Below are 12,016 nucleotides of genomic sequence, written 5' to 3' on the forward strand. Positions count from 1 at the left end.
ATAGGGGAGTTTGTTACAGATAGAGCGGGCATTCCATAGGGCGCAAGAGAAGGGCAGAGAAGAGGAGGGGAGTAGAGGAATAGAGATGAGGTTAGAGAGGTCACGGTGAGATCTGTAGAGTTTGGATAATAGTTGGTGAGGAGGGCCAGGATTGGGATTGATGTCACCAGCTGAGAGTAAGAGAAGGAGTAAAAGAGAGCGGAGGAGAGTAGGAGAGGTGTGGCCACGAAGGCGTCGAAGGCGAGAGGTATTTAGGTGGAATGGGGAAGGCAAAATGGAGGGAAGAAAGAGACGGAGATTAAAAGCCAAGAGGGAGGAAGAGGGTAGGAGAGAAGGTGAGGTGATGAAGTCAATGGATGGGAAGTGAGTTCCTGTAGCGGAGAGAGGTAGGGGGTGAGGGAAAAGATTAGGAAGGGACAGAGCTAGGAAGAGAATATGAATAGGGGCCATAAACGATTAAGGTACTTTAGCAACTGGAAAAAGATTAGATACAAAGAGAAAAATGCCGGTGCGCGGGCACCTAGAGCGGAGGCCCTGAGTGGATCGGGGTGGACCTGGGTGTCACCCCGGAGAAGGCTGTAAGGATATGCAGATGAGCTGCAAGTCCTCCACAGCACCTGAAAGGCAGCTGGTGGTAGAGGTGGGCACCTCTCAGCTGAGGAAAGGCTTACCAGGGGTTAGGCCGAAGCCAGCATTCCTCCCCCTGAGGGTCGCCTGATCCTAGCCAAAAAGCACCTGGAAACTCTGTGCACTTGGAGAGAAGGCCCTGGGAAGATCGGGGTGGAACTGGAGTCACCCCGGATACAGCTGTGAGGAAATGCAGAAGGGCTGCAATTCCTCCACAGCACCTGGTGGGAGCGCTGGGCACCTAGAGCGGAGGCCCTGAGTGGATCGGGGTGGACCTGGGTGTCACCCCGGAGAAGGGTGTAAGGATATGCAGATGAGCTGCAAGTCCTCCACAGCACCTGAAAGGCAGCCGGTGGTAGAGGTGGGCACCTCTCAGCTGAGGAAAGGCTTACCAGGGGTTAGGCCGAAGCCAGCATTCCTCCCCCTGAGGGTTGCCTGATCTCAGCTATATGTGCTTTGAAACTGTAGGCCTTATGTTATAGAGCTCCATACTTTTATTTTATATAGGGAGGTAGTCAGTTTTCGGCTGGTACCATCCTTTTCAGCCCAGGTGGCAATTCCATTTAAATCCGAGTCTCCTTCTCCCAGCTTTCTCCAAGAAAATCAGGGAAGGGACAGTTGACTTCATTTCTTGGATGCTCACCTTCAGATATCAGAATAGCACTTGGTGATTAACTCTTTAGGAATCCAGTGCATGCAAAATCTCTCATGAATATTCACTGTGTATATCCCAAAAACCTGACTAGCTGGGGTGCCTCCAGGACCAAGTTTGGAAACCACCGAGTTACTGGACAGAAAACAGAGGATAGGATTTTTGACAGTATTAATTTTGAAATCTTTTGTCTGATTTTTATTTAAGGACACCTGGTCTACTATTGTCTCTTTTGCACCCTCACTATCGGGATACCCTATCTTCCCTGTTTTGGTGATATCTTTGAAAGATATCTTATTCCAAACCATGCGCTTTTGAGCGACTGTCGGCCTTCCCCCAGTTTCTAGTTTAAAAGCTTCTCTATCTCCTTTTTAAATGCTGATGCCAGCAGCTTGGTCCCATCATTTCGGAATAGGCCCCCCCTTGTCCAGAATGTTGCCCAGTTCCTAACAAATCTAAAACCCTCCTCCTTGCACCATCATCTCATCCACGCATTGAGACTCCGGAGCTCTGCCTGTCTCTTGGACCCTGTGTGTGGAATGGGGAGCACTTCAGAAAATGCTACCATAGAGGTTCTGGATTTGAGCTTTTTACCTAAGAGCCTAAATTTGGCTTCCAGAACCTCTCTCCCACATTTTCCTGTGTGATTGGTACCCACATGTACCAAGACAGCTGGCTCCTCCCCTGCACTATCTAAAATCCTATCTATGTGACGCGTGAGGTCTGCCACCTTCGCACCAGGCAGGCAGGCAAGTGACCAGGCAATCCTCACGTTCACCAGCCACCCAGCTATCTATATGCCTAATAATTGAATCACCAGCTACAATAGCCGTCCTAACCCTTCCCACCTGGGCAGAAGCTTCTGGAGACACATCCTTGGTGTGAGAGGATATTTTATTCCCTGGTGTGCTGGTCCTGTCTACAGGATTACTTCCAGCTGCACCAGGGTGATGCTATCCTTTTCGAAGGCCTCCTTCCTCCAAGGCAGCACAGGGGCTTCCAGGTTGGAGGTGGGACTTCTCTACAACATCCCTGTAGGCCTCCTCTATGTTCCTCTCTGTCTCCTTCAGTTCCTCCAAGTCTGCTACTCTAGCCTCAAGAGAATGAACTCATTCTCTGAGAGTTAGGAGCTCTTTGAATCGAGCACACACATATGACAGCTCACCAAATGGGAGATAATCATACATGTGACACTCAATGCAAAGGACTGGATAGCACCCTTCTCACTGCTGGACTACTGTCTGCACCTTAGTATTATAGAGTTGTTTAATTAAAACTTCTTAAGGAACTAGGGTTATATGAGATGAATATAATGATCCTTTTGACTGGTGTAATTTGTAATTTATTTAGGGTTTGCTTCTTAGAAACTAAATAAATGTAATTAAAACTCTAATGAAAATTCCCCTCTTGTCTTAATTAGAATAATTGACTATAAATGAAGAGTTGAGCTAGGGGTGGGTGGGAATGGGGACTGAACTGGGCCCTTCTGTGCTTTCTAGAGACTATCTGTTAATGCTGTGGCAGAAACGTCATGTTTTAAAACTATGGGGAAAAGAGTATGGAGACTAGCTAATAAAGTTTGCTTACCTTTTTTTTTAATTTTAAAATTCTGTGTTTATCAATATCCTACAATTTCTCTTTTAAACCCTAATCTTTAAGCTGTGGCAGACACTTGAAGTTTCAAAACTATAGGGAAAAGGGTATGGAGACTAGCTAATAAGTTTGCTTGTTTTTTTTTTTTTATTTTAAAATTCTGTTTATCAATATCCTGCTGTTCTTCTTTTAAACCCTAATCTTTAAGTTACCAAGCTCAGAATAAAATAATGTCACTTACCCGCAGAGATGGCCTTCTCTCTCAGAACTTCTGAGAAGTTCTTGGGGCTTGTAATGTTGTTTTATGACACTTTCCCTTTCATTGCATTTCCCTTATTTGGCCAGCAAGTGGTGTGTGACCTCTGCTTTATAGCTGCAGCAGAGATCTGTTTTCTTTTTACTTTGCCTTCCCTCTTTGGGAAAGAGGAAAACCCCTGGGGGAAAGTAGCCTGCAGTAAAACCCCTTAGTGCTAGTGTTGTGGGCCTTTATTGGCCCTGAAGCCTAAGATCTAGCCAGAATGTGCTGGAATTTCTCCAGTCTCAGAGTGGGAGTGTGGAGAGTGAAGACTTCTGTACTGAGACCCTGTTAAAATCCAATGAGCAGTTTTATTTTTCCTGAATACCCCAGATACTACTTAGGTAGTAAGACAGTTTTAATTTTAATGTTTATTCCTGTTGTTTTACACCTCTACCATTCACTGTTCTACCTTTTTTAATGATGATAAACTTAACAGTTTGTTAGCTCTGTTGTCCTGGACTGACTAAGAATCCTGAGGGTTTGTGTTCTCGGTCTGTGGGTGTTTTCTAGGAACTGTGGGACCCCTGGGATTGTGGCCCGTGTCCTTAGAAACCACCAGGGAAATAACTTGTGGGTGGGAGACTTGCCCAGAGGCATTCGGGACTCAGTTGGTGGTTGGAGGGTATGCCAGTGTATGAGCACGAGCACAGGTTTGAGCAGGCCTGGGCAGTGCTGGGACACTCTAGGTGGCCGCAGGGTTAACCCCAGGTGGGTGCTAGGGGTAGCTCTTGGGCATTACATGACACCCTGCCTCACCTCCTTTTACAATCTAGGGGAAGAGAGGTAGGGGGTGGAGACAGGATAGTGTAGGATGACTCATGAGAGAGGCAGGTAGGATTTAAGAATAGCTGGGGTTGGGAGGGAGAGTATTGGAGGAAGTGTTGAGAAAGGAAGGGCTTGATTGTGTTGAGAGCAGATTGGGAACCTGGGGTAGGGTTGAGTGGTGACAGACTGATAGGGAACAGACTTAATTTTATTCACACCAGTAACTTTACACACCACAGCACTAGGTTGGTTTTATCATCAGAGAGGAACACCCCCTGCCCTCACCCAGGTTGCTTTGTCCTTCAGTTGTTCTGGCTCACACTGAAAATGCGTTGACAAAGTGGCCCCTGACTTGAAAAATCCTCTGGGTATTACAGCTTGAGTTGGTATGTGCCATGGGGATTGTATTCAGCAGAGTGAGTTTTAGTTATGCACTTAGTTTGTGGTGTATTTCAGTGCCTATAGGTAGAAGCATATGTACTGTATAGCATGTCATAAGGGCTATGCAACAGAATTTTGTGGTGGGTCTGTGGGAACTGGAAGATGTGTCCGTGGGGGGTGTAGCAGCGTCTGGATGTGCAGACATTGCCTATGGATGTGTGATGGGACAAGACCTCATGTATGTCGGAAGGTATTCACACTGGGGCGGTGTCTGTGGATTTGTAGCAGTGTCTCTTCAGGTGTGAGGGCATGGGATCGTATGCCTATAGATGTGGTGTATGTCTTGTAGGCCCATATTTGGAATACAGTTCAGAGAAAATGCATCTCAAGTAAATATTTGTGTTAAGGAAGAGATCTGCTCCTCCTCGTTTTGTGCTTGCACTAAAGCTGTTTCCTGTTTCTTGCACTTTTTCTCTCTCCAGCTGCAAGGAGTTTCTGAGTAGACATGTGCATCTGATGTGCTATCGGATCTGTGTGCGGGCCTTGACTGCCATCATTACTTACCATAGCAGGTGATAACCTCTCTGAGATCCAGGTTTGCACTGCTGAAATTCATCCTTGTTCTCTACTTACTTATGAACTTATGTTTACTTTTAGTGAAAACAGACCGAAAAATGGAGGAATCTGTGTGGCAAATCACACCTCTCCCATCGATGTCATCATCCTTGCTAGTGATGGGTACTATGCCATGGTAAGACTGGCTCTAGATGCTGGGGGAGGGGGGCTGCTACATTGTGGGAATTTCTGAAAGTAATGTGGTGGTGTTTTCCTGTAGGTGGGGCAGGTTCATGGAGGGCTGATGGGTGTGATCCAGAGGGCCATGGTGAAAGCCTGTCCACATGTCTGGTTTGAGAGGTCGGAGGTCAAAGATAGACACCTAGTGGCCAAGAGGTAACCCACCTGCTACCATCTGTGAATCCCTGTTTTTAAGTTTGGATATTATTTTTGCTTTGCTGTTAATCTAACATAGTAACATAGCATAAAAAGCTCAGTTGACTCATTCTGTCCTCCCCCAGTCTGTCCACTTTTCCCAGTTCCTCTCTCCACACTGCACAAGTATATCCTAACTATTCTCCATAGAACATGAGTGCTTTAATATGCTGTCTTTCCTTATTCTTGGGCAGTTTTTCTAATTTTCCTCCCTTATATTCCACCTTTGTGAGTAGATGAGACTGCAAGATCCTCTGTTTTTAGTTCACACCCAGCACCTTTCCCTTCCAATATCTAAATTAACAAAGTTTGTAGTAATCTAAATCGGTGCTTTCCAACCTGGGGTTCACGGACTCCAGGAGGTCCCTAGGACACAGAAGAGAAATGTATTTTGTGTGTGTGTGTGTTTAAATGCTGCTTTAATCAATGTTTGTATGAGAGGCAGCTGTAGAGGAGGAATCAGTGGTGGCTGTGAAGATGGTTGTGGCAGCATCAGGAGCCATAGGAGACAGAAGAAGCAGCAGCTGTGGGGGTGGGATCAGAAGCTGTTATGGGGGTGGACCCACAAGTGGGAGCAGTTTCAGAGTGATCAGAAGCAGTTGTAGAGGCTGGAAACAGGAGTGCCAGAACCATCAGTCTACAGAGCTTGGGAACAGCAGTGTGTCATTGGTAGGTGAGGAGAGGGAGAAAAACTAATTGTGAGGACTTACTGGAGGGAAAGTTGGAGACTGACTGGCTAGTAGTGATTAGCTAGAGGGGGGAGAAAGAGAGACTGATAGAGGCTGGCTAAGAAGAGAGAGACTGGTGGAGACAGAAAGAAGAAGGAAGATAAAGAGGTCTAGTGAGGATAAACTGAAGGCCCTGAGGTATTTTTTTTTTTTTTCAGGTTAATGAGAGGTCTACACAACCAAAATGTTGATAACCTCTGATCTAAACAGCCATTAATATTAATGTGGCCAGTGTCCAGACCACAGGCGTATCTGCGTGGGGCCACAGGGGCCTGGGCCCCTGCAGATTTCACCCTGGATCCCCCTACCGCCGTTAACCCTCCCCCGCCTACCGCCAACCCTTTCCCCGCTTACCGCCGTCACCTACCCCCGAGGTCCGCTCCTGCCGTTTTTTAAAAAATATTACTTCAGCTGGCGGGGGACCCCAACCCCCGCCAGCCCAGCTGAGGTCTTCTTTAACTTCTTCATCCTCGTGCTGTTAAAGCTGCATGATGCATCCTTCCAGTTGGACGGAGTTTGACGTCGTAGGTGACGGCGGTAGGCGGGGAAAGGGTTAACGGCGGTAGGGGGGGAGGGTTGACTGCGGTGGGGGGGGGGCGGCGGTAGGGGGGGTTATAATGTGCCCCCTCACTCTAGCCCCTGCCCCCCCTACCGCCGAATCTCAGATACGCCCCTGGGCCAGTCAGCTGCTTAAGACCAGGGGTGTAGCCAGACCTTGCAGCAGGAGGGGGCCAGAGCCCAAGGTGGGGGAGCACATTTTGGTCTGCTGCCGCCTCACCGCCGCCACCTCGCTGTTCCCCACCACCTCACCGCCGCAATTTAATACCTTGGCTGGCGGGGGTCCCTAACCCCCGCCAGCTGAAGCCTTCATCCAGCGCCAGTCTTGGCACCGCCACATTGCATGCCCTGCTCGCTCTTTCCCTCACATCCGGCATGCTCCTTTTAGTGAAACTGAATTTCACTAAAAGTGTGCAGGATGTGAGGGGAAGAGTGAGCAGGGCAGGCAATGCTGTGGCACCGAGGCCGGGTACTGGATGAAGGCTTCAGCTGGCGGGGGTTTGGGACCCCCGCCAGCAAAACCAGGAGCCCAGAAGAAATTTGGGGGGGCCCAAGCCTCTATGGCCCCATGTAACAACGCCACTGCTTAAGACCCTTTGGTCTTTCTGGACAGTTCTGTCACCACCAGCCTGTTGCTCTGATTTTAAACAGCATACACAAAGCATGCAGGGAAGTACTTCTGGGATTTTGTTGTTGATGGGCTTATCTTTTAAACAAGCAAGATGGACCTGGCTACCTGGGCTTCTGTTTTCTTCTATATGTATCCTGTCAGATGTCAATGGCTGCTAGTTAAGTTCTGATTGCAGCTCAATCTAAGTATCTACCAGTAGTAGCGTTGCTGTTGACCAAATATCTGACCTCTAGCTCTGTAGTGCATCCTGCAGCAGTGGTGTAGCCAGACAGCCAATTTTGGGTGGGCCTGAGCCCAAAGTGGGCGGGCACAAAATTTTCTCTGCCCTGCCGTACCCCACTAAAAATATAAATACACTAGTAAAAAAGGCCCGTTTCTCAAACCAATGAAACGGGCGCTAGCAAGGTTACTACTACTACTTACCATTTCTATAGCGCTACTAGACGTACGCAGCGCTGTACACTTGAACATGAAGAGACAGTCCCTGCTCAACAGAGCTTACAATCTAATTAGGACAGACAAACAGGACAAACAAGAGATAAGGGAATATTTAAGGTGAGGATGATAAAATAAGGGTTCTGAAGAAGTGAATAAGGGTTAGAAGTTAAAAGCAGCATCAAAAAGGTGGGCTTTTAGCTTAGATTTGAAGACAGCCAGAGATGGTGCTTGACGTACCGGCTGAGGAAGTCTATTCCAGGCATATGGTGCAGCAAGATAAAAGGAACTATGGCGATTATGTTTTTAAGGGAACTGTTAGGAAGAATGTGCTGTGATGATAAAGAATAATTGGGAAGGGTGTATAATGAATAATAAGGTCCAGGGGTATGACATGGATTTTTTTTTTTTAATGTTTGTGTTTTGTTTTAATTTTTATTTATAGTATATTTCCAAAAAGCCTAAAGAGTACGCAGAAATTTAAAATCTTTTATTAGAAATATAATGCTTGTTTACATTTGCAAGATTTCTTTATAAACAATATTTTTAGTGAAAACTTTGTTACATTGAGGGAAAAGCTTTCCTTGTTAAGGACCATCTATGACTTTTACAATTGCATCAGAAGAGTTTCGAACTACATACAGTTGCTCATGTGTAAACACTGGTTCTGGGAGGAAAATGCCAACTTCTTCAAATGTTTGTCCTTATGACTTGTTAATTGTCATTGCAAAAGCCAATTTCACAGGAAATTGTTTTCGACATAATGTAAATGGGAGGTCAGTGTTAGATGGTGTTAGTTCAATATGTGGGATAAAAACAGTACTCCCTGCAGTTGACCCAGTGATTATTTGACTAATAATGAGGTTAGTTTTCAAGTCTTTCACTATTAAGCGAGTTCCGTTACATAAACCTCGCTTGGTATTTAAATTCCTGAGTAGGATAATTATGGCTCCAATTTTTAATTGCAGTTTATGGCAAGGCATGCCAGTTCGAGTTTGTTCATGAAGGAATTCTACAGGATATAACTGATGTTCCTCATCATTGGAGTCATGAATGGAGTCTGAACTTAAATAAGTAATTGTCTCACCTTGGAGCAGAGGAGTAGCCTAGTTTTTAGTGCAGTGGACTTTGATCCTGGGTAACTGAGTTCGATTCCCACTGCAGCTCCTTGTGACTCTGGGTAAGTCACTTAACCCTCCATTGCCCCGGTACAAAATAAGTGCCTGAATATATGTAAACCGCTTTGAATGTAGTTGCAAAAACCTCAGAAAGGCGGTATATCAAGTCCCTTTCCCTTCTAAAATATTTAGAACAGCCTCATTTATCTTGTCAACATGTGCATTTTTTGGGCAAAGAATAGTCTTTTTAGCAAAGTTGTAAACAGTATCTGTGGTAATTTTTCTTCAAAAACGGCATTAACTATATCGCCGTCACAAATGTGCTTCTGTGGGATTTCGATAATATCTTTAGTAGAGAGGTGTGGTAGCCGTGTTAGTCCACTTTTAAAGGTAATCAATAGAAATCAAACAAAATAAAACATGGAAAGAAAATAAGATGATACCTTTTTTTATTGGACATATACATTTCTTGATTAGCTTTCGAAGGTTGCCCTTCTTCGTCAGATCGGAAATAACTGTCAATGAAATGCTTGGATGTTTTACTTATATGTACTGTCATCTACCACATTTGCTTATTTCCGATCTGACGAAGAAGGGCAACCTTCGAAAGCTAATCAAGAAATGTATATGTCCAATAAAAAAAGGTATCATCTTATTTTCTTTCCATGTTTTATTTTGTTTGATTTCTATTGATGATATCTTTGAAACCGTCTGGACATGGAAGATTTCTGTCTGCTACATTTGTTTAATTTTAGTATTTAAATTTTTTTCCATAGTTTATTTAACTTAATGCTAACTTCAATAATGTGAGCTCGATCACCATGTGGTACCACTGGTAGAGTTTGTCGAAAATCTCCACTAAGGAGAAGAACTTTCCCGCCAAATGGTTTCTGATTGTTCATGATGTCTTTGAGGATTCTATCTACAGCAGTAAGTGCCATACCGGGTTAGTTGACTCATTCCAAATAAGGATTTTAGCATCTCTAATGATGGAAGCATCATTTGATGTTAATCTGATTCTTGATGTTGACATTTCCAGTAAAGGAACAGGTAACTTAAACTGTGAATGATGTTCGTCCTCGTGGAAGGAGATTTGCAGCAATTCCTGTAGAAGCAACAGGTAGTGCAATTCCTCCATCTCCTCGGATGGAGCTCAGGATAGTATTATACATATACATTTTTCCACTTCCAGCAGGACCGTATAGGAAGAAGCACGTGTGGGTTATGTTTTTTGTATTGCAGGCAGATAGTATGAAATGCTTCCCTTTGCTTATTATTTAGTTTTTCTACCATTTGTTCAGCTTTCTGCTTTTCATCTCCAACATTGAAGGCAAGTTTAGGATCTTCTATTCTGTGGATGACTGTGGTAAACCAAAGTGTTCAAGTTTTTTGCCATGTGTAGTCAGAACGGCTTGGATTTTCTGAAGGCACAATTGTTCACAAATCGAGCAATCACCTTTGCAACCATGGATGTGTTGAAAATCTTGTCATATTAAGTTTGTATTTTTGGAAAATTTGGAAAGCATTTGATGGTACGGCAGAAACACAAATGTATGCAAAAAGGTGTCTGATTTGCTGTGGCATACTGCATGTGAGTGCATTGTCTAAGGTGTTCGCCCACAGAGCTTCATCATCAATGAGCCCCATTTTCTTGGCTGCATCTTGAAATGTATTATAAAGAACACATGCAGCTGTTTTTAAGTCTTCAAAGGACTTAACCCCTGGTTTGTGTAGTAGAATTAGCCTTAAACAGTAACGCTTGGGTTGCAGGTCATAGTAATGAACAGATCTGGCTTGCCATATTTGCGAACTATTGCCATTACATCCTGAAAGTTTTGATGCATATTTCTTGGGCTGTCAGCAAATAATGATGGTAAAATAAATGCCTGGCCAGGTGTAAATCCTCCATTGCAGCTTCACTTGCAAGGTGGTCCATTAACCCAGAGAATTTTTCAACTCTTAACAGATTTTGATTTTGTCGAATATGATTAAGTCTGTTTGCCTCTGTTTTAATATATGCATCCACAAAATATTGTTGCGTTAGTTTTCCTGCACTAAGAAAAGGATTGAATTTGTCTCTTATTGCCAAACGGTACCCATAGTACTGCATTTGTTTAACTCTTAGTCTTGGATTGTTTGATTTGCAGTGGAGGTGCATTATACATTTTGGTTGTTTAGACAAAGGAATATGTCTGATCTCCATATGGAAAGAATAATGGATATACCATTGGTTCTAGATTGGGGTCCAACACACTGATTATCTCAGTTTTGTTTTCTTCATTTGGCTTGTTTCAGCAATGCATTATCAGATGATAACCTCTCTTGAGATCCAGGTTTGCACTGCTGAAATTCGTCCTTGTTCTCTACTTACTTATGTACTTATGTTTACTTTTAGTGAATGTAACCCCCCCCCCCCCCCCCCCCCCCGCTTAGCTACTACTGAAAAAGGTGTGAGCAAAATCTAAATAAATAAATATAATTGAGCAAATTGTCTTTGATTGTCATTTTGAGGATGTAGAGATGCTGTTCTATGGTAAACAGTACCATTAATTTGAAAACAATAAGGGCCATATCCGGGTGGTGGTGCAATGTTAGCTCCCATGGAGGCAAAAGCTAAGGAACTATTAAAGGACCTAATATTTTGTACAAAATTCTTTGAATATTCATGTTCCCTGGAGAGAAGCTGTTGTATTAATTCATTGTACCTAATTCCTGGAAGTTGTACTTTGCCCTTACTACAACATTGTGTAAATAGGTTGTCAGAAGGTGTTTCATTGTGAAAATGTTTGGCATTGCACAATATACAGACTGTGCGTTCATTGGACCACAACTATAGTATTGAGTTTCTTTCTCATTGATACAGTCTCTTATTGCAATTCATGTGGTTGGAGTTCTGCACTGTGCTGTCATTGTATCCATTCTTCTTGCTTTATTTTGTGCTGTGTCACAGGGTTTTTTCTTTTGTTTCAGATTTCCAATTGTTTTGAATTTGAAATCTGTTATATTTTGTGTAGTCATTCTTCATTGCTTGTCTGTCATTTCTGCAAGTCTTTTCCGCCCTAAATCTTTTCATCTTTGTCTTGTTGTTTGTCTCTGTTTCTCTGTCATTTGTTTAATTCTTTTATGTTCTAAATATGTTCTCCTTTTTCTATTTGTTGCTCTTTCTTCCTCTGTTATTTTTTCAAATCTTTTGCATTGTATAGCAGTGTGCCTTGTTCTGTAAGTTTATCTCTGTTCGTC

The 12,016-nt window shown here is 43.8% G+C and overlaps 1 protein-coding gene across 4 annotated transcripts in view; it reads left to right on the top strand.

The window, feature by feature from the left end:
* GPAT4 (glycerol-3-phosphate acyltransferase 4) overlaps positions 1-12,016 on the top strand; it is a 78,166-nt gene that overhangs the window by 28,682 nt on the left and 37,468 nt on the right. For all 4 annotated transcript variants that reach the window (XM_030202051.1, XM_030202053.1, XM_030202054.1 and 1 more), the window contains 3 exons: positions 4,799-4,888; positions 4,974-5,067; positions 5,152-5,267. In XM_030202051.1, coding sequence (XP_030057911.1) covers positions 4,799-4,888; positions 4,974-5,067; positions 5,152-5,267 — 300 coding nt within the window. The remainder of the gene's footprint in view (positions 1-4,798; positions 4,889-4,973; positions 5,068-5,151; positions 5,268-12,016) is intronic.

The sequence above is a fragment of the Microcaecilia unicolor genome, chromosome 4 (genome assembly GCF_901765095.1).
Source record: "Microcaecilia unicolor chromosome 4, aMicUni1.1, whole genome shotgun sequence".
In the NCBI taxonomy this organism is placed as follows: Eukaryota; Metazoa; Chordata; class Amphibia; order Gymnophiona; family Siphonopidae; genus Microcaecilia; species Microcaecilia unicolor.